This window comes from Salvia hispanica, chromosome 6 (genome assembly GCF_029641045.1).
Source record: "Salvia hispanica isolate PSC_SH4W2 chromosome 6, Shi_PSC_v1, whole genome shotgun sequence".
Classification (NCBI taxonomy): Eukaryota; Viridiplantae; Streptophyta; class Magnoliopsida; order Lamiales; family Lamiaceae; genus Salvia; species Salvia hispanica.
The window spans coordinates 39,549,995-39,577,888 of NC_142697.1; the positions used below are offsets into that span (position 1 = coordinate 39,549,995).

A 27,894-nucleotide genomic window follows, 5' to 3' on the forward strand; every position below is an offset into this window, starting at 1 on the left:
ATATTATAAACGCTACACAACAAATAGTATAAATGCTAGACAACAATCTATAGATGGTTGTCTAGCGTTTATACTATTGCTGGCCGAGAAAAAATTGTTGTAAATTGTTGTCTAGTGTATTAGATATTGTTGTCCGAGAAAATTTATCCTTGAGTATTTTTTATGATTGCCACATGGCAGCTGATTATTCGTTCACGTGTACAAATGATTGGCTAGGTAGTATGGTGTTACTTTAAGAGGTGTTGTCATTTTAACGCACCCCTTCATACATCTATTTAATAAAAAAAAACTAATAAGAGTATAAAATATACAAATCGTAACTTGCGAAAGTATAATTGCATATGAAATTGAGAAAACCATCTTAAACCTACTTAATCCACAACTTTTATTTATTTTCTAGAAAAAATGATCAATAAAGATTCCCTATTTATTCTCGTGATGATCTAAATTCCTAACCTATGGAATTGATAAAAAAATATTTTAACTGAGCAGTGTTTCATTGTCTTCTTATTTTTAGTATTTCTATTGTACATAATGTGTTCAAATAAATAATAAGTTTGATTTTTGTAATTAAAATTGAAGATAATTTATAATAGAAATATTTAGGAATAAATAAAATATATAAGAAGAAAAGTAGAGAGTTCTAGAAGAGAAAAAAACAGGATGAAAACTTTAGAACAAATACATATGTAATGTATATATATGCCTATTGTAAATATTTTATAGATGTTAAGTTTCACAGGTTTAGTTTGTTTTAGTTTTCAAATTCGAGTGATGATAAAGTGATACATTAAATTAATTTCTGTAAAATTAATTGAACAGATACTAGTTAAAATAAAGATCGTGATATTAGAATACATAAGCTCATTTTTACTTCGTATAGTTTATTATAATGAAAACTTCAAATTATAATGGACAATTTAATGGTATGTTTTAAATTATAATACTCATATTATATTCCTTTAACTTATCCTCCATAACTAATTAAAATAGAGGAAGAAAAAAAAAGAAAGAAAGCACTTTGCTATATTTTGAACACGGAATAGCTTAAGATTATTAGATTGATTATTATACTTAAAAAATAAATTCGTCCCCATTTTAATAGACACATATTAGGGAGTGGATCCCCTGCTGTGGTGAAAAACACAGCAGGGGATGCTGTGCCTAAATACGCCACCGTTTTGATTCAATTGTCACAGCTTTTTCAATTAGCTGACTTTTTAAATGTAGTATCCTTAATTTATATGGCCTATTATTTAAGTTAATATTTCACTAATCTACTGCCACACGTCCACACTGCTAGAAATGAATTCAGAATTATTTGATTATTTATTGAATAGTGTCTTTTTTTATAATACTTTGTTGAGCATAATATTTAGTGAAATTTTATAAGAGCATTCGCAATGGTCGGCTAGCGACCGGCTAGCCGATTCGTCGCGCTAGCCGATCAGCTAGCCGAACCATTGCAATCGGCGAGGGTGATTTCGGCGAGCGGATCGGCGTGGGCTGGCCGATCGCTTGTCGCTGGCCGAAGCGCTAGCCAATCGGCTAGTCGCCATTGTGGAGGCCAGCGATCGGCCAGCGCTGATTTTCGATTTTTTTTTATTTTTTTTAAATCATATATAAACGCGATTTTCGTTTCATTTTCATTTGCACCACTTGTTTTAACGAGTTTTCTCTCTCTCTAACTTTCTGTACAAGAGCATCATCGAGCGATGGATCACAACAACGAGTCCAGTCCAGCGACGAGTGGATCTCAGACTCCCACGGTACCCACACCTGTGGGATCTGGATGGGGGCAGATGGGCCCGGGGTTTAACATCCCTTGGAATCAGATGATGGGGATGATGGCTGGTGCATCGGGGGGCGATGGGGGGGAACCAGGGGGGTATGCCGTGGGGGATGCCGGGCGGCGGGCAGTCAGCGCCCGGGTGGGGGGGTATGCCCCAGCTGCAGCAGCAGATGATGCTGCAGCAGATGATGGGGATGATGTGGCAGGGGGGGATGCCGCACGGTATGCATCCCGGGATGCCGAGAGGGGGTGCAGGGGTCACCGGGAGGGGACGCGGTATATCGGCCCTCGCTTGATTTTTTGACGGCTTCGTCTCACACGTCGACCCCGGTGGAGACGCAGTTCTCTGGCGATGACCTTCTGTCATTGCATGATATGGGGATCGATCTCGGGGACGATGATACTCCCGTTCCAGCGACGCCGGCCGCGCCGAAGAAGAAGACGAGGGGGAGGGGGAAGGGCAAGGCGGTCGGCGAGTCATCACAGCCCGCTGCCACTGGCCGGAGGAAGTGGACGGAGGATGAGTACGCCGGGATGGCCAAGGGGTGGTTGGAGGTGTGCGACGATCCGCTGGTTGTTCGCAACCAGCGGGTCGTCAACATGTGGGCGAAGATCAGAGATGCCTATAGGAGGCACTGCCCGCACGGGAAGGACTTCAGCAACGAGGAGGTCCGGAAGGGGTGGGAGCGCACCAGGGCCGCGGTGGGCCGTTTTGCGAATTTGTACGCCAACGCCCTCCGTCAGCTCAGAAGTGGGCAGACTGAGGACAACGCCCGGAGGATAGCCGCGAGTCAGTTCCCCTTGGAGGGGAAGTATAAGGAGTTCACCTTCTGGGAGTGCTTCTTGTTGTTGAAGGACTCCGAGAAGTTCCGGGCGGGGTGCGACGCTGGGTGGCCGAAGAAGCAGCGACTGAACTATAGCGGCGACTACAGCGGCAGCAGCGGCGGATCCCACGACCTCCCCCCGGATGCTGAGGAGTTTCCATCCCCTCCTTCATTTACTGGTCGCCCCCGCCCGGTTGGACAGAAGCAGGCGCAGCGGGCTGCGAGGGGCGGATCCCCCCTATCGCCCCGCGAGGTCCAGTCCTCCGCCCTCCCAGCCGCCCCACTCGAGTACACTCTCCATTCGCGTAACCAAACGCGGGCTCAAATGTTACAGGTCTTCCGAGAGTGGAAGAACGCCACTGACCCCACGGAGAAGAGGTTTCTTTACGAGATGCTCGAGAGCATGCGTGCTGATTTAGAGATCGCGAGGTCACGGCTGGGGGGTTCCGACGTGGGCTCAGATACCACGGGTGGCGGCAGCGGCGGCGGCGGCTGCGGCGACGGCGATGAGGAGTAGAGAGTGGCGGGGCTCGTGTGTTGAAGCCCTTTTTTTTAAAAAAAAAATCATGTACTTTTTTATTTAAATCTTTGTAATTTTTTTTAATGGAATGGATTATTTTTCCCGTATATGTGTCGTAAATTTAATTCCGTATTTTAATCGTAATTTTAGTTCCGTAAATGTAGTATATTTTGAATTATTTTTATTGCGGCTGGCCTAAATCTAATGTGGCAGGTGGTTTTTTTAGTGTTGCTGACGTGGCAGGGGAGAGAATGGCTGGCCTATGACTGGCCTATGCTGGCCTAAGCACCATTGCGGATGCTCTAAAATTATAACTAATAGTATTATCATAAATTAATGTAATATCAATAGTTTATTTAAGATCATAATTAGAGTTTGTTGATAATTTGTTTTGGACTAAAAATTATTGATAATTTTTATTACTCCTCTGTCCATCATTAGGAGTCTCATTCCTTGGCGACACGGATTTTAAGAAATGTTAAGAAAAGTGAAAAGAAAAAAGTTAGTGGAATAGGAGTCTCACTTGTATATATTAGTTTTAAATTAAATTTGAGTTGAATGAGTTAGGTGAAGGTGGAACCCTATTACCATTTATGGTAAAAGTGAACCGAGACTCTTATTCGCGGACGAATTAAAATGGAAAAACAGGACTCTTATTCATGAACGGAGGGAGTAAATCATAACTTTTGGTTAAATTTTGAGTTTTAATTTATGGTATTAGACAAAATTAATGAATACTTCGTTCATATGTGAATAAGAATACCAATAACTTTTTTCTTCCCACTTTTCTTAACATTTCTTAAAACTCGTGTTGAAAAGAAATGAGACTTCTATTAGCAGACGAAGTGAGTATAAAAATAATAATCACTAAATTTTATCACTAAATTTGAATATAAAATGAGTTTTCAAATTTGATAAATTTTTAGTGTAAAAAATGTCGCACTTGTAGGATGATACGGGATATTAGAAACTTTTGTTTTGTGTGTTAAGTGGAGAGAGAAAATATATTTTTTTATATTAGTACGAGATATAACCGTTTCCAAAAATAAAAATGTCATTAGTGGGACAAACTAAAAAAAAAATTGGACCAATTTGTATGAGCGGATGGAGTATATTAATTTATAGTAATACTATTAGTTAATATAATTTAAACGATATAATTTATATTCAACAAAGTTATTATACTATAATTAAATAAGAAAAGGTACTATTCAATAAATAATCAAATTCATTTGTAGCGGTGTGGACGTGTGGTTGTAGATAAGTGCAATATTAACTTAAATCATACTCCAAATAAATTAAGGATACTATATTGAAAAAGTCAGCTAATTGAAAAAGTTTTAAGAGCCGTAACAATTGAATCAAAACGGTGGCGTATTTTGGCATAACATCCCCGCTGTGTTTTCCACCACAGCAGGGGATCCACTCCCCATATTTTATTTTCTAAGATGTTTTATACTCTAACAAATTTCTGTAAATAAAAATTATACTCCACTTTAATTTTAGTATCATCTTATTAATTTAAATCTAAACTATATCAAACAATATTTTAACAATATCACAATAATTTCGAGAGAGATACTCCATATGAATTTAAGAATATTTAAAAGAGTAAAGGTCGAAATTGGTCAAAAACATATAGTCATAATATGAATTTGATCCAAAATTTTCAATTTTTGAAAATCGGGTCTAGAACATTTGAAATCGTTAACGAAGTGGTCCTAAACACTTGAAATCGTTATCGAAGTGGTCCTAAACACTTGAAATCGTTATCGAACTGGTCCTTTTGCGTAAAAAACTAACGGTCAATGCCTAATTAATGATTTTTTAAACTTAATTAATATACTAATGCACAATTAATTAAAAAAATTAAATAAAAAAATTAATAAAATGATAAGAAATTACAAAATCAACCACAAACATCTCTACACGTAAGGCAACACCGCGGCGGAAATTTAAAGGGGAGAGAGATTGAACTGTTGAGCGGCGGACAGTTAAGGTTCCAGAAATTGATTAGAGAAAGATATGAATTTGAGTAAGATTGATTAAGAAGGAGGGGAGAGAAGAGAGGGCATTGATGGTTGAGCTGGGAGGCAGACAGGGGATGACAATGGGTTGGACGAGGCAAGAGCAGCGGCGATGAGGTCATGGAACAACAATACTGCTCGACTGACAACGAGCAGACAGAGGCGACGTAAGCAAAACCATCTTCCGGCAACAACGACCACGTCGACGGAGATAACAACACCGGACTACCGAGAAAGAAAATTGAGAGAGACATGCGGAGGACCGAAAGGAATGGAGGTTGATGGCGACAACAATGGTGGATGGCGACAGTTTTGATCTCAGACAACACCAAAGCGGAGAAACACACGATGCCGACGATTTGTGGAGGAGCGAGCAGAGAGAGAAAGACGCGACGACGTTGAGCGCGAGAAAATGAGAGAGAGATTCCGATCTAGGAAGAACGAAGGAAAGATGAAAGAGAAGGAAGAAGAGAGAGAAATAGTCAATTTGGAATTTCTTAGCATTTTAGTTTTATATTTAATTTTATTTAATTAATTATGCATTAGTATATTAATTAAGTTAAAAAATCATTAATTAGACGTTAACCGTTAATTTTTTACGGAAAAGAACCACTTCGTAACGATTTCAAATGTTATAGACCCAATTTTTAAAAAGGAAATGATTTGATCCACATTCGTACCGTGACTATATATTTAGAACCAATTTTAACTTTTACTTTATATAAAAACAAACAAATCCATATTCCCTTTCTACAATTTTTAAAATTTAATGTTTTGTTTTTTCACTAGGTCCTCTCGATTTAACTTTGAAAATAGCACTGCGAAGAACTGATCATTTGTTCTCAAGTTTATTTCTCTGTGTTCTACACTGATCCACGCGATTCAATCGATCTCTGCAATTCAGGTTTATTCGTATTTACCTTTTGTTGTATTTCTATCAGTAGTTTTTTGGTTTTTTCCTCCAATTTGTCGAAAATAGTCCCCTTTTTCACCGATTGTGTGTATTCCCTGGTCGATTTTATTGCTATAGCAAGTTTCACGACTCGTTTTTATTTTATTTTCAAAATATCATTGGCGAATCCACAACTCTTTCGGATTGTATTCTGAAATTGTGCGATATTGTTCTTGTTACATCTAGATCATGGCATTCTCTCTGTACCTTTATCTTAAGTTTGTGAATGATATGAAGTTTCCTGTCCAAAACTGCTGCTTTCGTGGAAAAGCAAGTTCGTAAATTACACTAGCAGTAGTTAGATTAATACCGATAATTCGTAGAGCTAGTTTAATTTGAACAGAAATCAAGGGATGCTTTATACTTATGATGTTAGAGATATATGTGTGGAGAGAAAAGAGGGATATTCATTCTGTCAAAATGGTTAACAAAGTTTAAATTTGAAATGTGAATTAGATTTTTGCCAGTTTTTAGTAGCTCATGATTTTTATTTATGTTTTATTTTATCAGTTGATTGGTTTGTGGGAAAGAATTACCTCCATTGAGGTTGTTTCGTTTTACTCATGTCAGTGCCAAAAGATGATGGCATGCCCTTCCCTTCTGAGGTAACTAATGATGTGATCTTTTCTTCGTGTTATTCAATTTTTGAGTAGTATTTCTATGTGTTTGTTTCCCTATTTTCCATTTCTTGTTTTCAGATATTTGGTAATGCAGCTATCTATGCTGATCACCAGCTGATTACTTGCCTGCGTCTGTTATAGAATCTTGTTTCTAAACTTAGCCAGCTAGGCCTAGCAGACCATTTCTTGCGCTTTGTGTCCCTTTTTATGTTCATTAAACGAGTGGGCGAGATTCAATGGACTCTCCCTGCTGTGAGAAACTTGATTGAAATTCACTTGTTATTGGATTTGATGTGCAGCTCTTATCAGACGTTTTCGATGAGCTTCTTGATTGTATTATCGTTGATGTTGCATCAGAGTCGCACCGTATAGCTAGGCTAGGACTTGACCGTCATTTGGATGATGAGGAAGAGGAGTTGAGGCTGTCGGCTGAGGCACGAGCAAGGGCATCCGACCCTAGCCATAGTGGGGAAGCCAATGGTAAATACGTGGTTGACATATTTGGGCAAACTCACCCTGCAATTGCTAATGAGATATTTGAGTGCATGAACTGCAGCCGATCTATTGTGGCTGGGAGATTCGCTCCTCATTTGGAAAAATGCATGGGAAAGGTAATGATTCCCTTAAAATCAAACTTGATGTAGTAACTACAGCCATTTCTGTTTTGAGATCTGATAAAAATTGGATCTTGGAAGTTGCATTCTTGGTCATCTTGTTTTTCTAGCTCGTTCTTGAAATGGTTCGGTTTGCAGGGTAGAAAGGCGCGCCTCAAGTCGACTAGGAGCTCGACAGCTGCACAGAACCGCTACTCTCGAGGGAGCCCTGTTTCCAATACGAACCGTTTGGCTAACGGAAGCGCTGGAAATGCAGGTCATGAATATCCCAATGGAGCATCGGAAGAACCATGAGAAGACACGGTTCATGGTTACTTCGAGCTCGAGCCTTTAGGTACCGTGACCCCCCAGCCCATCGAGCCTACAGTATCTGCCATGCCCCATCCCAAAAGGATTCGTCAAGCTGTTACTTACTTACTTAGAACAGGTTCTAGTCCTGGCTCATTTCTAAGACACAGTTGGGATATGGCATGTAAAATAGAAAAAAATGGATCATTAATCTTGACACTTCTGCTGCTTAAAAAGGAGCTTTTTATGTGTTAATGTGATATTATCTGAACTTAAATTCCAGCAACGGAGCTATTCAAAATGCTTTTATCTTGTCCATATATGGATATTACAAATAAAAATTAAGGCCCTAAAAAAAGAGAAGCAAGTTTTTGTTAGGCTAGAAGCATTATACTTGTACTATTATTGTAAAAGATTTTAGAGAATCAAAGTGAGAAATGTGTGGGAATGAAAAGAAAAAAGTTATGATTGAGGTGGAATCGAATCGATACCTTTTCAACTATTGTAATGTAGTGGGCATCTTGAATGTGCGTTTTATCATCTTGGTCGTTTTTTCACTTCAATCTTGATAATTATTAAAAAAAGTTTTAGCTTTTGTCATTATTGTATAAGAGTGGTTGAGAAATTTGAAATAAAACTTTACAAATTAGAGAAAGTGAGAACACGAAGAAAAACTTTAGAAATAGTCAATTTGAAATAAAAAGCTGCATAATAGCTAAAAATAGGTGATGGTTGTAAATTTATAAGGTAGATAACTTAATGCGCTTCGAATCATCCAAAAAAGGGAAATTCTTGGATCTTTTTCTCAGCCGCAGTATGTACAAAGCACACATTAAATGCAAATCAATTCCCATTCTTGAAGCATTTAATTCCCCTTGATTGTGTCATCTATATCTCAAGATCTTCCATTACAAGCTTATCAAAAGGTTTTTCTTGAGAGTGAGAGAGATGGAGGCGGAGCAGCTGCAGAGGAGCTTCATTGAGTACACCAGTGGCCTATTTCGTGAGGTGAGACAGACATGGAAAATAATTTGTTTTTGGTAGTAATATTTTTTGAAAATTTGATTTTTTTTACTAATTTTGAGGTGTTGTGTGATTTTGGTGAAGGGATTCTTGGATGGTCAGTTCAGTCAGCTTCAGATGCTTCAAGATGAAACCAATCCTGATTTTGTGTTTGAAGTTGTTTCCCTTTTCTTTGAGGATTCTGATAGGCTCCTCCATGATCTCTCCCTTGCTCTGTGAGTCTCTCCTTCTCTCTCTCTCCCACTATCTCTATCTCTCTCATTCTCATTAGGTGAATATGTTTGGTTCAGAGATCAGCAGAATGTGGACTTCAAGAAGATTGATGCTCATGTTCATCAGTTCAAAGGCAGCAGCTCTAGGTAGCTAGATACTCTTTTATACAATAAAGGAGTACCATATGTATATTCTTGATTAGTTGTCTGAATTCTGTATAGATACGAATACATTGTTAGTTCTTGTAATAGGAACTTGTTTTTTTGGTTTGACAGCATTGGTGCACAGAGAGTTAAGAACACTTGCATTGCTTTCCGCAGCTTCTGTGAAGAACAGAACGTCGAAGGGTTAGGCATTTTTCTTGAGATTTTAGCCTCCATTCTGATAAATGCATTGAGTTGTGATGAAATTTATGGTTGAAATATTAGGTGTTTGGGATGCTTGCAGCAAGTGAAGCAAGAATACCTGCTAGTCAAAACCAAACTCGAGGCGCTGCTACGGGTTAGCACCACACAACTTCTATCATCAGATTCGATTTTGTATAGTTGCATCCACGTACATCTGGAATGTGTCCTTCGTTCCTGACCAGAACGAACAACGCAGTTTTAAGACATTTCTGCCTCGCCAAAATCTATTTTGAAAATCGAATCCACTTGCTTTCATGTTTGAAATGTGCCATTAAAATCTATTTAGAAAACTAGATGCACTTCTACCGTTGCATTCACGTACATTCGAAAACGATTAGCACTTTGTATAGTTGCTTTCGTGTACATCTGAAACATTTCGTTCGTTCTGTCCTCACTCCACCGTGACCAGAACGAAAAACATGCATCCCATGAGTCCAAAACACATCTATTGCGACCTGAGATTGATACTCCAATCTTTTTTCTAAAATAATTAGGGGCTTCTTGGTATGATGAAATGAAATGGTGATTCCTACTTCCATTCTATTCATTTGCTTGGTGTGATGGAATGAATGAAAATGCAAAGGAAATCCAAGGAAATTGACATTTCATTTCTATCTTCATTCCATTCCACCCTCCATTCCATTTCACCCTTATTCCATTCCATCATACCAAGCATACCCTTATAATCACAGCGTTCAAGTATTAATCACTCTACAACTAGGTCAATACGGATAGTGATTCGTTGTGTTTTTTTTTTTTGTACAGTTGGAGCAACAAATTGTGGCAGCAGGTGGAACAATTCCCATGCTGAACGAATTCTGCTGAAGAAAATGCAGGAAAAAGAAAGCAATAGTAATCTATTTTGTCACAAGTTTAAGGTTGTGAGAATATTTTCAAGATCATTAGTGATTTCTCAATGTGGGAATTCTTATATGGTGAGAAAGATTTGTAGCTGTGTTTGGATATTATCAAATTCCAATTTAAATGCTTTTATTCTGAAACAAGATCCTAGTACAAACAAATTATGATTTCTAGTTAAGAGCTGTTGCCCTTTCCCCCCAAAAATTTACTTACACAACAAAAACAAATGCTTATACATAATTTCAGAAGAAAGTAAACAAGCCAACGCCTTATAGGTCGAACCTCAATCATAGTTGAGTGAGCGAGTAAATTTACAGATGGATCCGGCACCTCCTACGGCCCGAGAGATAGGTCAGCGTCCAGAGTTGTCGAACACGCAGCTGTGTATGGTAGATGTGATCCGGCCAACCTGTTGAGGGTGGACCACGACTGCGCACACTCCAAAACAGACACCGACGGCCATCACCGCCATTACAAGGAGCCGCCAAGTAGAAAGTGTTCTTGAACTCCAAGACCTACTCGGCCTCTCCTGAAGATTGACGTTCATGATCACTTCGTCTTGCAAAAGAGGAACTGTCGCCGTGTCTTCGTTTAAAGAGGGCCGGGGCCTCACGAGCCCGATCAGTTTCTTCACCGTTCTCTGAAGACCCTGAGAGATAAAGTTCTGCATATTATAATCATGAATGAAACCAACGCGATTATTTGCACGAGTACTCGTTGAATGGTATGAAAAATGTAAAGACGCATGTGATTTACCAGACTAGATGACGGGATGAGAGACGAGGCATCATTTTCCGAGCTGTGGCTGCAACAGTTTCCACTTGGTGTGGGGGTATTGGCAACCACTTTTTGATGTGATCTAGGAGCGAGCCTTCTCCGAGCAGTGTTCATATTTTTCTGTAATAGCCTCAGGTCGGAATCAGAGTCGCTATCAACCAAATCGTTGTCCATTGCGGATCTCATCGAGCAACATAGTCCATCCAGAACGACTGTAGACTCCTTTTCCATCAAGTACTTCAATAAACAGTTCAATCTTAGAATGTGGGACGATGTCAGCTTTTGCTTTGATGCCGGTTTCTTCAGCAACCACGCCACATCTAAGACGAACTCTGAGAACTCAGCTTGCCGTGAAGCAAGAACTTCGCATGCAGGCCGTGGAGAACAGCATTCTAGTTCTTGGGAGGAGGAGGAGGAGGAGAAGGGTGTTGCAGACTTTTGTTGCAAGATCACCATTTCTGCACACGTTTCTTTGTCACTAACGAGGACCGGGATGAAGTTGGACAAACCAGACTGGTTTTCAACCTGCAGATAGGGGGGCATCTATGTAAGAAAGACGTGCAACAGTAACCACAGCAGTTAAGTTTCACTCAAGAAAGCAGTTTACAGCGCGGATATTTAATTAATAAACGAGCCTCTAAACTGATGGAAGCATTGTACAGAAAGAAGGGTAGAACAAGAAAATTAGATAGCAACATCGAGCAAAAAGGGATAAGGGTAGAGGTTAGCAAATATTCTCACCTCGACAAAACCAGGGCCAGAAAGGGCAATATCAATTTGAGGGACATATATCTTCAACAGCTGATGGTCAGCACTATTGGCGTGGCCTTTCTCACACGGAGATGAAACACGGATTTTATATGCCAGGTACTGTCCAGCAAATGATATTAAAAACCTGCATGCAATGTATCAGATGACTAATCATGCAAGATAACAGAGATACTCATTATCAATTAGAAAAAAAGTATTCTAATTCGAGCCAATTTTAAACACTAAAGATGATAGTTTCGCTCCATATTTATTTATTCAAAGTAATGCATCAATCTTACCGGAAGTTTGGTTGGAGTAGATGGCTTCCACAGGCCACGAATTCCATTGGCCTGCCAGCCTCGAAGCAATTTGGATAAATGAAATGAAGCTTCGGAGCTCGATGTTTTACTTTAACCTCATGTACCAAAGTTGCATCTGTTTTCACAAGAGTCCCAAATATATGTCCCAAATATATAAATAAAAAAGCTATCACCATGACCAAAGGCAATTTAGTAGTAATTCTCATTGAGATAATGAATATTCTGCCAACAGACCTTTTGTGATTCGAAAAATCATGTCATTCAGATAAACATGCATTGCGCCTCTTCCCGACAAAAGGCTCCCTGGTGACGAAACAAGATTTTTGATGCATAAAGCCGGTTCCTCCAATAACTGATCAATGCAAAACAAAAACAAAAAAATTAACGAAAAGTATTTTATCAAGAAAATGACAAAACAAAAAAAAGGACAAGTTATATCAAATCAATATATTTGGAAACCTACTGAATAGATAGTGATGCAATTTTAACATTTTCTAGCCATATGCATAAAATACGTGAATGGGATCCATGTACCTTACGCCACACTGGTTCCGGCATTGCAATAAAAGCAGTCAAGATTGTACAACCCGGACGGATATACCCCTCCAACTCAACAGGCATGCTAGCCAACCATTGGAATATCTACAAACACATGTACCAGCGTATCAATAATAACTCCACGTGCATTTAACTTAAAGTAGCAGTTTAAGTAAACTGAACTGTAACAACTAGAATACTTGAAGTCGAAGGCGTCGAGGAAATTCAGCTGGATTCCAGTCATAGAGCTTAAATGAAATCCTACCTGCAGGGCACTGCAAAAAATATCAAACCACTGCAACTTAATTAAGCCATGATTTACCAAAAGAATAAATAAATGTGTGACCGTACCGCGGAGGAATAACTACTCTTGTTGTCACAGTAGGGTGGAGACTGCTTGAATGTCGGATCCTGTGTATCAGCTTTGGCATGAGGTTCGCCAGAGGTGGATAATGATACAATACTATCGCTTTGGAGATTCTGCGAGCCTCGAACAGAGACCTGCCCATCTGACTCCAGCAAAGGCTCCTTCTCTTCAATCTGACCGTTCACACTTATTCCATCTGGACAAGAAAAACGAATTAGTATACCCAGTCACCCTAAAAGTTGGAGACAAGCATTTAACGATGGTATGTTGGAGGGTAATTGCAGCATACCTTTTCCAGCATCATCATCATCGCCGCTGAGATCATCAGCCAAGATTATCGGTTGAGATTCCTTTTCAGTACCTTCTTTAGAATCATGTGGTTTCCTTCTACGTCTGTTATTATGACGTTCTAGTTTCCTCCTACAACTACGTTTGCCCTCATCAAAATCTGACAAGATGTGGAACCTGCAACAGTAGCTTTCAATATCAATTAATTCATCAAAACAACTTCATCTGCAAAATTGAATGCATAAACATCATGATCATCCTTCAAAAAAGGCTGACTTAATAAATGAGGCCCAACTTCATAAATGAGGGGGGACATGAAGTTGAAACCACTGCCATATCTCTAGAAGCTTTTAGATGTAAGTCTAATCACTGCCATATCTCTAGAAGCTAGCAGATGTCAAACTCTTAAACCAAGATTCACAAATGCTACATTTTGGCATCCAAAGAAGTGGCAGTGAAGCACATAATCCGGCACTAAACAACAATAAACGCAAAAAAAAATTAAAAAAAAAATCACCATTTCCAGCATATCAAGGCAGAATTAGTCACCAACACAAAATCAAGAAAACATCACACAAGCAAAAATCACATCTTGACCAACGATTTTTCACATCTCATCATCAACGTAATCAAGAAATCACCTTTCCAAGAGCACTATATAAGCATTAACCAACGCCAAATCCATTACTACAATTTTCAAGATTATCCAGATAAATATTAAACACAATACGCACCATCCCACTAATCCAAAAAGAACAAAGATCCCAACTTTCCACATCGCAAGCAATCCATCAGCAACTTAAATGAAAGAAGACGAAAAAAGGGAGCATACTTTCCACACTGCTGGCAGTATCTCTTGGCCTCGCCATCAATAACCACAGAGACCGCATTCGCACAGCGCAAGCAAACGCGGTGGCGCTTGTGATACCCTTTAAGCTCAGAGATATCATCCTCGCAGCCCGGCACCTGGCACCGGGCCGGGCCACTGGGCCCCCTGGCTACCCGGGTCCGCTTCTTACTGGGGAGCTGGCGCTCCTCCTCGGCCAGCTTGGCGTCCAATTCGGGGCAAGCGCAGGGGACCCGGGCCAGGAAATTGGAGCACAGCAATCTGGGGTCCCTTTTCCTCACCGCGCCGGGCTTCTCTTGGGCCGGGTCGGACCCACCTGCCTGCTCCTGCTCCTGCTCCTGCTCGGAGTGGGGAAGCGACGGCGCAGGGTGAAGGCCCTCATCGACGTTGAAGTCGAGGAAATCCGACCAGTCGAAGAGGGACGATGCGGTGGGGTCGTCGGCCGGAATTTGGGCTTCAATTGGTGGAGTTGGGATTTGATTTTGCTCCATTATTGGGGGGATTTTGAGGTTGCCTAGAAAATCGGAGAATTTAGCAAAGTCTCCTCTTTGTCGATTGCTGAGAAATGGATTTAGGGGTTAGAAAAGTCTCCCTCTCTCTCTCTCTGCGAATGTTGAGAGACGATGTCGTTAGGTGGCGACACTGCTGGAGAGAGAGAGTCTGCGCTTGCTTTTCAAGTTTGAACAATTTGATTGATGTTTTTATTTCTATTTTGGAGAAGAAAGAATCTAATTCTATTTCCATTTTATTTTTTTATTACGATTAATTAGTGTGTGTGTTTTTTTTTTCTTCCTTTTTTGAGCTTAGGTAATTTCTTTTTGATGGGGTGGAAACGTGCTTATTTGATTTATTTTATTTGCCGAATATTTCTTATAATTGGCTCTTCGCATTATTATAAGAACAAGTCCCGGTTTGATTCCAAAGTTTTTTGGATATTTTCAGTGAATATTTTTTAGTTGTTTGCGTATGATGGATTTAGTGTTAAAATATTGCAATGGTGATGCATTTTGGAGATTTCGTTTTCGGGTCCAACTATATTTAAATTATGTAAATCTAATAAACTATGTTAGAGTCAATATTTTGGATTCACTTATTTAACTTTCATCTTTTGATGTAGTAGTACCATATCTTATTCCGACCTTTTTGTGTGTCTTTTTTAAATTTTGTAGGAGTTTATATAGTTTGATAATGATGCGTAGTAGTATTTGCATACAATTATGCTGCCTAAAATGACCTCCAATTTTTTGCATGAAAAACAAAGAGTAAAAATTTCAAATTTTCAACTGAATAAACTTCTCATGATTTTCTTCAAATGGCCTAAAAATTTTTTGTGGTCGACACAAGTTTAGCAAAGATCCGCCAAACTATAATTATGAAAGCGGCCGACAAAAGTTTTTTTCATTCTGTTCTTTGGTATACGACATGAGTTGAATATCAATATTTCCCTTTATATTTTCTTACTACTACTGTAGTATTTATATTTTGTCAAACAAGAGGTAGTAATAAAGAAGGTTCAAATCATCAATATGGCAAAACTGGTTAATGTTAAAACTTAGCAGTGAGGCGTAAGTCCATAACCAAAATGACGCTATGATCAATTAAGCCATCTTTTACCTCAAAATAAATTTTGATCAATTAAATTGACATAAAATTGATTTTTTTTTTCTTTTCATACATGTTAACTGGTGAAATCGTGCACATAGGGTTTTTTAAAAGCAAAATATATCTTGTTCATTAACTAGGTGAATTTTTTACTATTGAAATGGGGTATGTATAGGATATGGATCCCCTGCTGTGCTCAAAGCCACAGCAGGGTGTGCTGTTCCACACAACCAAATATAAAATTCATAAATAATAACATTTAATTAAATATAAATAATAACATTCATAAATATAAAATTCATAAATATAAAATTCTTTTTTAATTAAATATTTGGTTGTGTGGAACAGCACACCTGCTGTGGCTTTGTTGAGCACAGCAGGGGATCCATATCCGTATGTATATGAGTATATGTATTTGTGAGAGTGATGGATGAAATAAAATGGCGACATTATAGCGAAAGGAACATGTGAGAAAACGAAGCCCAATTTAGATCGTACATTGGGCATCAAACATTATTGTTCTCATGCACTCCATGTCTATTTGACTATTTACATTTTATATTATCCCATATTTATTTTTTCTTTAGCGCAATTATATAATGCCACGTTAGTTAATGACATCAATCACTATCAGTACATGCATAAGCATGCTCATCAGATCAAGATCAAACACAAAAAGCAATATGAAAAGAAAAATAGAAAAAACAAATAGTACTAGCTAAAAATGGATTTTGCTCGTAAAGTAAGACAATGGAGAAAGAACATTTGATTTTTTATTTCAGATGTATGTTTGGTTACATATTATAAGGAGTACTACATAAAGCCTTTTATTTTAAGATGTGGATATCATTTTTCATTCATCCATAAACATGAGTTTGTTTGTTTTTTAAATTTAGTCTATCCACCTTAGGATTGCATAACTATGATTAATCAAGGTTGATATTTGTGTGCAAAACTAAACCACATCTTATTATTGCATAACTTGTTACTATCAAATATGAACCTTATATATAGTTAAAGTACCATCAAACCAATGACGGACCCAGAAAACTGAACCCGTGGGATCGGAAAAAAATCAAAAAAATACATATCTATATATTATAAATAATACAATTAAATATTGCAAAATCTTTTATTAAATATGATAATTGATTACTATGAATATCCATATTTTTAAAATATAAAAACACATCACAAACTTTATACTATAATTAAATTGTTTACTTATTTTAAAGTATGTTTTTATTTTAAATTTGTGATATGTTATGTATTTTTATAATTTCATTATTTTAATCGTGCATTTGTTAACTTCTTATTATATCATTCAATTTTATTTGTGATCTTAAAAATATTACTGTTATTTTTAACTACAAATATTAATAAAACTCAAAATGAAATCTAATAATGAGTGATAGTACTAATTAACACTTTTTTTTTAATATTTTACATATTTTCACTTACACTATATATATGTATATCGACAAAACCAACTAAACAAAGCACAGGCATATTAATTAAGAAATAAAAATTAATAGAAAAAGAAGAAAATAGGAGTAAATACACATTTATCAATACTACTCCCAAAAAGGTTCCCTAGGTTTTCTAAAATAAACAATAGCGCCGCCGACGCAGGCCTCTTCTCTACTCCTCTATCCTTTGTTCTCTTCCAAATTCTCTTCCATGGAGACAAAAAAGCCATAGCGTGGGGTCGGAGCCGGAGCAGCCATGGATCACCGGCCGATTTTGGGAGAATATCAGAGGCACTCACGGACCGCATGACAACCAAATTTAATCTGTTCATTGATAATTTTCTCAATTAATATCACATGGCGTACAATAATTTTTCGTGATAATTTGTATACATAACATTATCAAAAACCTTAAATTTCATACTATTAGTGATAAAATTCCAATGATATATTTTCACATGAAGAAATTTGCATGGAAAATGTAATAGGTAAGTATCTTTGTTAACTGTCATTGATGTAATTTAATGTTACATAAATATAAATATAATGTTATGATAAAGTAATTTTAATATTACGATGGAGTGTACTTTCGAATTTTGTAATGGTACAAATGATCATCGCCAAATATAACCGTCGATAATTAATCTATATCTATATCTACACAATATATAAAAGGGAAGTTTTGGAAAAATTTACAAGATTGGCCATTTAATTAAAAAAATTATATTAAATTAAATATATATAATTTAAAGGCCATCAAACGTGTGATTAAGTGGAGGGAGTGGGAGGTTTCACTATGTCAGTGATTAAGTGGAGTGAGTGAGAGGTTTTACTATGTCATTTAGAAATCAAAATAAAAATCATGAACTGGATTCTCCATGCAAAGAAAAGAAGTCACCCGAAATCCACTCTGAGGGGAGGAAAACTTCAGTAACACCTTCAGGAGGAAGTTCAAAGATTTACAAGCCTTCAAAGTCCAAACAAAGTATTTGATCACCCCATGTTCTGATTTGCTAGCTTACATATTAAATATTGATTTTGTGTATTGCAAATTGATTTTGTTCCTCTTAGGACTAGTTCGGTTTACTAGATGGGGAAGGGTCAGAATAATTTCTTGGCCGCAATTTTTTTGTGTAGGGCCCAACATGAGCACAAATTTAAATCTAGTGAACGGCTTTTCAGTTTTAATCCTGATTTGGGCCATGATATAATATTGTTCAAATAAATAATGCTTGCTTTTACTACAAATTGACGGCAGTACCCCTAAACTATGCCTCAGATTGGGGGTAATCGAAATTTTGGAAGGTGACATCGTCATTTTCATAGCCAATTCTTGATGTGGTTTTCGATGCAGAATTTAATACCACCACTTGCTAAAGATTTTAAAAAACCCCCATTTCGGTATGCTACAGTGCGGGTCGTGGTTATTTCCTCGGGCTCACACCGAACAATTGAATTGCTCTGATTTGCACCCATATATGGGCATAACAGACAAGGCGAACGACTCCTTAAGGTTTCATCTATGCAGATAGCCCCAATGATATCGCAACATCAAGCAATTTAATTTTGAGAAAATCATATTCAACTCTATCTGATGGGATTTTAGTATGGTCTAACATCAATCTGTGGATATTCATGACTCCATTTTAATTATTTTTTATTTTTTTAAAATTTATTTGCACATATTTTTTAGATCAAATGTGTAGATATTTATGACTCCATTTTAAATATTTTTGAATTTTTTTTGTTTAATTTATTTGCACATATTTTTTAGATCAAAAATGTCACAGTAGTTTTTTTTCTTCTCAATTGTATTTGATGAACTTGGAACTCCGATTAAAAATTCTAGTAGTAAATACAAGACCCGCTTCATTTCTTTTGAATGAAACCATCCCCTCTTTATTCTTAAACGTTCTCAACTTATACAAAATGTTACATTTCTCTTATATTTATAGACATTCACTTCATATTCTTGAATTATCTGCTTCATTCTTTTATATTCTAAATATATAGGAATTCTATATATAGATATTCTAATGCTTAATTCTAGATAATCTATATAATATCTATATATTTATCATATCTAAATAATTCTACTACAAAAATCAAGTTTAATTATTTTTTATTCCAACGTATCAATGACAGATTCATTACTACATTTTATTTCTATAAAATTGCATATTTTATTTTTATATTTATTTTTTAGATTAATCTTTTGTTGTTCTTCGGCATTGGTAGCTAGATTGGTTGCTTTTGAGTTTGATTTTCACGTTTTTGCTCTCGATTTGGGAAACAATTAGCACTTCGTCGGCTCTTTGTACTCCCATATACGCCGTTGAGTTTACTGGTATTGGCGATTGAAGTGAATTACTTCAATCGCGGAGTGTCTAAGGTAATTGTATATCAGTGAGTGTATAATGTAAATTCGCAGTAGAACGATAGTGTTTCTTAGATTTGAAATTCTGTAGAAGTGATGGTTTAATGGCGTGAGTTTGGGTTGAAACTGAAAGGGTTTAAAACTATAGATTAGTTTATTATATAATTTACTTTAAATATGTTTTTAGCTAATATTATTCGCTACTATTAGGTACTACGTGGCTACTTTATTTAATTAAATCTGGAATTATTTTTGCTTACTCTCAAATATTTTTCTTATAATTTAAGGTATAATATTCAGGGTGAGTGATCAATTGATAACTCATCCCTTAGTTGCTAACTACAACTAATTTAAGACCATAAGATTTTAGAAATCTTGTGGTCTACAATTTTCCATGTGTAATTTCGTTTTTCATTTTTTAGTGTTAAAAAGATAATAGCAACTATCAAATTTAGGGTTTAGAAATACAATGTCAATACGGTGTATGAAATACATCAACACGAAGACATAATAATGTCAACACAATTTCATATTGACATTTTACAAGCATAATATTGACATATTATGGTAGGTGTATTGACATAAATCTGTTCGTCAAAAATACGAAAATTAAAAAAAAAAATCAATTTTTTTTCAGATTTTGACGTCGGAACATATGCATGTAGTATATCGTTGGAATCCTTATAAAATTATCTTTAATTTGATATATGTTATATGAATTTAAAGTTTTGGGATTTCTTTTAAAAGTTAGTTATAACTAACTTGGCATTAATAACCCTATTGATTTTTATTGGAATTAATCCTATAGCGTTATTGACGTTTTTTGTTGATCGTATTGACATTTCATGATTGATGATCTAGGCCTTTAATTTGAATATCTAATGACTATTATTGAGTTGTAGTTAGCAATTAAGCATTGAGTTAGCAATATAACACTCCCCTAATATTTAGTCTCAAATATTTATCTTATTTATGTAATGGAATCATTATATTTATAAATTCTATTTTTGCGGTAGGTGGTGATGTTAGAAGTTGCCCTATTATTATCTATGATTACACGGTTAGATGATTATGTTTTGGAGGGTCAGGTATTGGGTGGTCATAATATTGGTCACGAAGTGTTGATTTTTCAAATATCTTTAATATCGTCTAATCCAAGGTTGTCATTCAAATTCTAACGATGACAATTTATTTTGGTTGTGTGGCATGCTATGATCATTAACAAAAGACAAGGTCAATGTCTCTCTCATTTTGAATTATTTTTGAAAAAAAAACTGTCTTTAGTTATGGACAACTGTATGTTGATATATCTAGAGTCACAAGTCGCAAAGGTCTGAAGATTTTAATTTGTAGAGATGATGATGATAATAGAAGTGATTCTATATTGATAACGTTGTTTACAAAGAAGTTTGGTTTGTTATTGTTTTTCTTATGTTTTTGTTTGTATTTATGAATATTTATGTTTTGTTAATCGAAACTGATGAATTATATATTCGTTCAAATAGTTTGCTTTTTTTTTTTTCCTTTTGTAAATAATATTACATTTTTCTTTATTTGTATGTCAAATTCTATTTCATCCACACATCTCCTCTTTTGTTATTTCTTTTATTTTATACTACTACACTCATATCAAATACTCCCTCGGTTCCGAAAGAGTATGAACTTTGGGTTCGGCACGGATTTTAATGCATTATTGGTAAAGTAAGAGGGATAGATAGAGAAAATTTTTAGGTATTGTTAGTGGAGAATGAGTCTCACCTCATTAGAGAGGAGTTTCTAAAATTGGAATGTTCATACTGTTCGGAGACAGACAAAAAAGGAAATAGTGCATACTCTTTTGGGACGGATGAAGTATTAAAATAGTATACAGTCATCTGCTAAAATATGAAATGTTTTATTGAGAGTGGGTCGAGAGAAGTATAAATGTCTTTTTGTTGTTGTGTACAATATTTTTAATTATTTATAATATTACAAATACTTATTTTAATTAGTTCTTAGCTGTAATATATTTTTATACTTATTCACTCTATTCTTTATTTTAAGTTAATATATTTTTATTATTTAAAAATCTTTTGTCTTGTGCATAGCACAGATGATAACACTAGTTACATTAATGACTAATAAAATAAATGATCAATTAATTTGTCTTCGTATAGTCATAGTAGCATTTTTTCCATATTAAACGTTTTCTAATAGAATGTGAGTTGTCCCAATCTATCTATACATATATAAAGGGAGAGTTTTGAGGGTATTTATGGAATTACCATTCACGCTTAAATATATAAATTAGATATTATAATCTAGACATTTAAGAATAAAAACTATAGTATAGACGTTGCCTTCCGTTGAACAATTCTTTTATTTTCATAAACATATATGGTAATAAATTATGGCAGTTACAGTTATAATACATTATTATATTTATATACATTATGGCGTTTCAAATCATCATTTGGATAATTGTATTAGTTTCATATATAATGACAGTTGTTACACTTCTCTATTAATTTAAAATTATTTAAAATTATTTATTCAATTCAGCCGTTTTTAATTATAACAATAAATATGAAAATCAAGAGTTGAGAATTTAAAACAAAGAGTCTTTTAATTAAATTCATTCATAACACCACCCAATCATATATAAACGGGCATGTATATACTCATTCTTCATTCTCTCAGCCACCTTCGCTATCGCCGCTATGCACCAAAATTCCTGACGATTTGACAGTGACTATTCTAGAGAACAGCGGTGGATCCAGGTGGGGTCGAGTGGGGTCGGCCGATCCCACCACCGGCCCCGTAGTACCGCCGGAAAACTCAATTCATTGGCGTCTTCGACCCCACCTCAACAGTCAACACAGGGACGGAACTAGCGTACTCAAACCATGGTCGTCCCAGTCTGTGCCTACGTTTTTTTACTGTAAGAATGGAGGGAAGAAGGAGATTTGATGTGAATCAAATAATGCTTGTTCTACTGCATGTTTTCTCCTATTTTGTACCTTAAAATCATCTATCAGTTAATCATTAAAGCTTGATTATTATATATTAGTTGATAGATGTACATGTGGAGTGGGGTCTGATTGAAACTGTTCGTTGCCTATCAAGATGGTGTGCAAATTCTTTTATCTTACCACCATTATCTTCGTATTTGAATTAGCTTCGCGTGGGTATATTGTACGCCTCAATCGGAGCTCGAATGAAGAAGTTATGACCATTTGACGAAGGTTGCGCGAAGCAGTCAAAACCGGCAAAAACGCCCGGGTCGGGCTTTTCAGCATAAAAAAAGCCCGGGTCCAGTGGAAACGCCCGGGTTGGCATACAAAATGCCCGGATTGTCATCATTTCGCCCAGGCCGGGCATTTTTCTCGGTAACTGCCGAATTTCATTGTTCAAATTGGTTTATGGGCGGTTTTTGGATGGAGAGAGACTTCCTGGGACGAAAAGTGAGAGGGGAAAAGAGAGAAAGAGAGGAGGAAGAAGAGAAGGAAGAAATTCCGGCCAATATTCCGACTATCCGTCTCCAAATCTCAATTCCACTCAACGAGAGCATGCTTCCTATGGTTTTCATTGTGATTTTTATCATGTGTTTAGGCTAAACTCTCAATGTTGCTCCAAGTTGTGATTTAGGCTTGTGTGAATGTATCTACACCTTTGAATCCGCGTTTTGTCATCGTTGATGTGTTTAATGTTAGATTCTATCGCTTTAGAGGCCTCTATCGTAATAGATGTTCAATCCTTGTTTATCGTCTCTTTAACATAGACTTGGATGGACTAATCAATTGATGTGTTGTTGAATTTGAATTGTTCAGAGGATAATTTGACAACGGATTAGGTAAGTTTATATAGTAGATGTTTATGTCTCCCGCGCTTCCGCAGGAGTTTATAAACATCGAAAATTAGTTCATGGAACAAGTGTTCAGCTGACTGTGAACTATACGTCGCAAACATGTTCAGTGCAAGCGATTAGGTTGATGAATTAATCCCAAAATTTGTGCTTTTGATAGATGTAGAAATATGCAAGTCTTTTGAGCAACTTGGAGTGACATACTTTTTCGTTTGAGAAATCCATCTTTTGTTAATCTTTTATTTTCGTTTGTCTGAATCTTTCAAAACCAAAAAAATCAAATCCTTATGTTTCATCTTTTTAACTTCATAAGTTTTAAACAATCTTCTACCTCCCTGTGGATCGACACTTGAAATACTACTAACGACGCTGTAATCTTGCAGTATCGTAGTATTATTAGAGTTAATTAATTAAACTTGATATCTTGTGTGAACTGAATCGGATACTCTAAAATACGCATCAAGAGGGAAACGAAAAGGGGAAAAGGAGAATTAGAAATTAATTCTGATTAAAATTAAAGAGCATTGAATTTTGTGACTTGGGTCCACTTTAAAATTTACTTTTTTTTGTGCTTAAGTTATTTGGGAATACGTATACACATTTGTATGTTTCAGGGTTCACATTATATAAATATAATCTGATTTGCAGATTTGGGAATACATTGTTATTGCATTTATAATTTAAGTACTTAATTTATATTTAACATACTATTATTTTGCATATCTGCATAATTCACAATTTATATGTGTCTATTTAGTACTTGATGAAATTTTCTTTCTGATGAAATTTTCTTTCTTTGTATTAATTCTTATAGTTCCATTTCAAATAAATTATCGTCTAATAATTTCAATTAAGGTTAAATATAGTTCTTACATATCAATAAATCAAATGTATTTAAAATAAACACATACTTTAATGAATATAATCCTAATTTCATATTTTTTAATTCTATAATTTAGATTTCAACCTCATTATTCATATTCAAATTACTTCTAAATTTTCAAAATTTGGGATGTTAGAAAAAATTGTACTTCATCCGTCCTATAAGAATATTCATTTTGGATTGGACACGAATTTTAATACATAATTGATAAAGTAATAAAGAGATAAAAAGAAAAGTAGTTAAATATTGTTAGTGGAAATGTGTCCCACCACATTAGAGAAAAGTGAATTCATAAAATTAGAAAGTGCATATTCTTGTTGGGATGGATTAAAAATGAAAGAGTGTATATTCTTATGGGATGGAGTAAGTATGTTGTTTTTAGGATATTCATACTCGCATTGATTATCTATATTAGTACTATATATATTTATAAAAATAATTATTTTATGATCCGACCCCACGATATTTGGTTCCTGGATCCGCCATTGCTAGAGAACAAAGAATATGGACGCTACTCCGAAGAAGATGGAGTGCTTACCAGAAATTTCAGAAGATAAAGCATGAAGAGGATGGAGGCGCCCCCGACAACATCCAAATAACTAACTACTAACCGAAAAATCTCCATTGAAAATCAACAACGAAAAAAGCACGCGATTGTATGGTGAGAAGCAACGGTAATCTTCCATGAATGAGTGAAGAGGGCGGTGTAAAAGGGGAGTGAAGACCACGGATACGAGATAAGAATAATAATCAGCGCATTATGGTAAATATTAGTAACACTATGTTTATTTAAACTTTACTAGATTAAAGTGGGCCTTTAAAATGAGCCACCTTGATAATTACGATTTACGGTACACGTTTTTACCATATTTTTCTTCCTTTTTAATATTTAAATTTTTATGTATTTATTTAAAAATACAATACTTTAAATGGAATATAATAGTTGTAAACCGTAATATGAAATCATATAATAGTTGTAAGTCGTAATATTTAAATTTTTAATGTATTTATTTAAAAACTCAATACTTAAAATGGAATATAATAGTTGTAAATCGTAATATGAAATCATAATTACTCAAGTCTATTGTTTTTAATGAAATTATACTTATTTTAACTCAAAAATGGAATATAATAGTTGTTTTAATTTAGCATACTTTTTCTTTTATCTATCCTTAAGAGAATCTATTACTATATAATTAAAAATTATTTATAAACTTGAATGTGTTTACAAGTTCAAGAATGATCGAAAAAAACTAAAAATAATAAAATGTTATACAATGACGTATATTAAATAAGCAATCTTTGGAATAATATTTCACTCAAATAAAAATAAACTAACGGGTAACGATAAATTTTAGTTATAAAGAGCAATAATTTTGGAACACTTATTAAAAGTCTTGGTTGAGTTTTTAACAACATAATATTGTTTTTGTATTTTTATTTGTTCATGAAATAATTAAAACTAAATCATTTTTTTTAGTATTGACTTGTGACGACTAAATGTTTTCTTCAAAATATCATTATTTCATACTCCAATTTTTAAAATACTTTCTATTTTTTTTTTAATAAATATACACTATAATATGAAAAAAAGAAAAAAAAAACGCAAGACAAAACAGTGCAGTTTTATAACTTTCGTCCATAATTGCATCGACTAAATTAAAAGTGTATTTCTTTAGTAAATGGACATTACAAAAATATAATCTAGATGATGCTTACTTTATAATTACATTATGAATTCTTTAATAAAAATTGAAAAAAATAAAATGGTTTTAAAGGAAAATAATGATAAGACTAATTTCATGCATCGGTTATGTAGTGAAAAACACTTTATTTTACTGGATCTAACGCAATTTTTAAGCCAGGTGTGTGAAGGAATCGCTAGATCCAGGAAGAGCCGGAGGCAATGGACTAGCGAAGGAAAGTGAGCAGAGTTGAAGAGAAAATGGCTGGACGAAGGGAGTCAATAGCTGAAGGCAACAAAGACTATTCATACCTCACTGGACCCACTTCTACGCCTATATATAGAGGAGCATGCAGCACACGCCATATACATGATTGGCAATGGACTAGCGAAGGAAAGTGAGCAGAGTGGAAGAGAAAATGGCTGGACGAAGGGAGTCAATAGCTGAAGGCAACAAAGACTATTCATACCTCGCTGGACCCACTTCTACGCCTATATATAGAGGAGCATGCAGCACACGCCATATACATGATTTTGCTCTCAGCTCACACACTTGGGAAAAATGGGAGTTCTGGGTAGTCAAGGGTTTCTAGGGGTTTCATCTTCGGAGAGAGTTAGTGTAACACCGTCCTCACGGAGGGCGAAGATACAATCAGTTTACATTCAGTTTTTTGCACTTTTATTACGTCGAACTTCATCGTTTTGTAAGTCGATTTGGTTGCTGGCTACTGAACGATTATCTATGCATTTAGTTTATGTCATGATGGTGTTTATTTTGTGTTGATTATGTTGATTCTGAGTTTTTGTTTGAGGTTTTATTTCGGCAGTTGAATATCATTCTCTGTTTTGGATGTTTCTGTGCTTGATCTGGGAAATAGGTTGTGGATCTGTGTTGTTGTTATTGATCGGTGGTTGTTCGGCGAATTTGTAGCTATGAATATACTTTTGGTCGGAGTTTGTGTCGGATGCTTGGATCCGGAGTGGATTTAGCATCCGAAGTTGGATCTGAACAGGGGAATCAAGTTGTGCATGGATTTCGAACTTTCTGCTCTCTTTTAATTTTACTTCGTCTAGTAGTCGCAGATCTGCTTAGTTTTAATTGTTTTTCGTTTAATTGCTTTTAAATTCAGTCTGCTTCGTTTCGATTTACGTTCCATCTCTGTTTCTACTAAAATTTTTATGCAAATTGTTGGAGAAGATGATGTCGCTGTTAGTTAGTACTTTAGTTAGTTGTTTTTCAGCTTTTCATCCGTACTTTACCTTTTCAGCAAATGGTCCCCACCGTCAGTTTATTTCCCAGGTCTAGGTAATTTAGGAAATAGTTTCTTAGATCTAGTAATCGTACCGCTCGTTCCAGTTTATATGCTTGATTTCTGTTCTGCCTAAATCTAGTCGTTAGCATAGCAGATTTCAACACCAAGTTTAGTTTAATTTCCTCAACCCAAAATGCGTGGCAGCAGCCAACCCAAAAATAGTCCTGAATCCTTGAGCATGTTTAATTACGCATTCATCTCTGTGGGATTGATCCCTACTTCCCTGTGCTAATTTTAGTATACGTGGTTGAGGGTTTTGAAGAAGTATTATGTGTGTCCGACGACCGAGGTCTCCAACGATCCATGAGTTCCTAGATCCTGTGATCTAGTGGATTCGCTGGACCTAGGAAGCTTGTTATTCCTTACTGAGCACACAAAAAGAAATATCGAGCTTCAAATAACATAGATGATTTTGGCATATCAAATCTTAAACATTAAAATTGATGATTGTCAATTTATTTAAAACAATTCTAACACAAATATGGCGAGAATATGAAGGGAGAATTTTATTGATAATTTGTTGGTCATGATGAGTATATTTTAAAGTTAAGGGTTTAAGATTTAGATTTCAGGGTTTGGGTTTTTTGCGTATAGGGTCACTATATTGCAATGAAATGAAGCTCGACTAGGAAGTATCTCATCAGTGCAATATTAAATTATAGTTCATGTATATCTGCCGGTTTTGTGTTTATATT

At 35.7% G+C, this 27,894-nt stretch overlaps 3 protein-coding genes across 6 annotated transcripts; 2 read left to right on the forward strand and 1 right to left on the reverse strand.

The window, feature by feature from the left end:
- Positions 1–5,915: 5,915 nt before the first annotated feature.
- LOC125203210 (SAGA-associated factor-like protein) lies at positions 5,916–7,919 on the forward strand. 2 transcript variants are annotated; one of them, XM_048101518.2, is made up of 4 exons: positions 5,916–6,067; positions 6,626–6,720; positions 7,035–7,346; positions 7,488–7,919. In XM_048101518.2, exons 2-4 carry the CDS (start codon positions 6,679–6,681, stop codon positions 7,641–7,643), a joined length of 510 nt encoding a protein of 169 aa, XP_047957475.1. In that variant the 5' UTR covers positions 5,916–6,067; positions 6,626–6,678; the 3' UTR covers positions 7,644–7,919. The 2 variants fall into 2 exon arrangements, with proteins under 2 accessions (XP_047957475.1, XP_088916268.1); XM_089060142.1 differs by lacking the exon at positions 5,916–6,067 and having other exon boundaries at positions 6,079–6,720.
- A 358-nt stretch (positions 7,920–8,277) lies between these two features.
- On the forward strand, positions 8,278–10,284 carry LOC125203212 (histidine-containing phosphotransfer protein 1). Its single transcript, XM_048101519.2, has 6 exons — positions 8,278–8,645; positions 8,745–8,875; positions 8,951–9,019; positions 9,149–9,220; positions 9,302–9,374; positions 10,046–10,284. Exons 1-6 carry the CDS (start codon positions 8,586–8,588, stop codon positions 10,103–10,105), a joined length of 465 nt encoding a protein of 154 aa, XP_047957476.2. The 5' UTR covers positions 8,278–8,585; the 3' UTR covers positions 10,106–10,284.
- Positions 10,252–14,707, reverse strand: LOC125203209 (squamosa promoter-binding-like protein 7). Of its 3 annotated transcripts, none has more exons than XM_048101516.2 (10): positions 14,013–14,707; positions 13,182–13,357; positions 12,877–13,088; positions 12,726–12,800; positions 12,523–12,630; positions 12,223–12,340; positions 11,968–12,103; positions 11,660–11,813; positions 10,898–11,443; positions 10,252–10,805 (listed from the first exon to the last, which is right to left on the reverse strand). In XM_048101516.2, the coding sequence occupies exons 1-10, from the start codon at positions 14,516–14,518 to the stop codon at positions 10,494–10,496; spliced, it is 2,343 nt and encodes a 780-aa protein (XP_047957473.1). In that variant the 5' UTR covers positions 14,519–14,707; the 3' UTR covers positions 10,252–10,493. The 3 variants fall into 3 exon arrangements, with proteins under 3 accessions (XP_047957473.1, XP_047957474.1, XP_088916267.1); XM_048101517.2 differs by having other exon boundaries at positions 10,252–10,790; positions 14,013–14,705; XM_089060141.1 differs by having other exon boundaries at positions 13,915–14,017.
- Positions 14,708–27,894: the final 13,187 nt, after the last annotated feature.

Bases quoted from the DNA above. Each gene is read 5' to 3' on its own strand.
- LOC125203210 (XM_048101518.2), top strand. From the start codon at position 6,679: ATGTCAGTGCCAAAAGATGATGGCATGCCCTTCCCTTCTGAG. The intron at 6,721-7,034 runs GTAACTAATGAT...TTTGATGTGCAG, and splicing joins GCATGCCCTTCCCTTCTGAG to CTCTTATCAGACGTTTTCGA. The intron at 7,347-7,487 runs GTAATGATTCCC...TTCGGTTTGCAG, and splicing joins TGGAAAAATGCATGGGAAAG to GGTAGAAAGGCGCGCCTCAA.
- LOC125203212 (XM_048101519.2), top strand. From the start codon at position 8,586: ATGGAGGCGGAGCAGCTGCAGAGGAGCTTCATTGAGTACACCAGTGGC. The intron at 8,646-8,744 runs GTGAGACAGACA...ATTTTGGTGAAG, and splicing joins CCAGTGGCCTATTTCGTGAG to GGATTCTTGGATGGTCAGTT. The intron at 9,221-9,301 runs GTTAGGCATTTT...TTGAAATATTAG, and splicing joins GAAGAACAGAACGTCGAAGG to GTGTTTGGGATGCTTGCAGC.
- LOC125203209 (XM_048101516.2), bottom strand. From the start codon at position 14,518: ATGGAGCAAAATCAAATCCCAACTCCACCAATTGAAGCCCAAATTCCG. The intron at 12,801-12,876 runs GTACGGTCACAC...TATTTTTTGCAG, and splicing joins AGAGTAGTTATTCCTCCGCG to TGCCCTGCAGGTAGGATTTC. The intron at 10,806-10,897 runs GTAAATCACATG...TATAATATGCAG, and splicing joins TCATCCCGTCATCTAGTCTG to AACTTTATCTCTCAGGGTCT.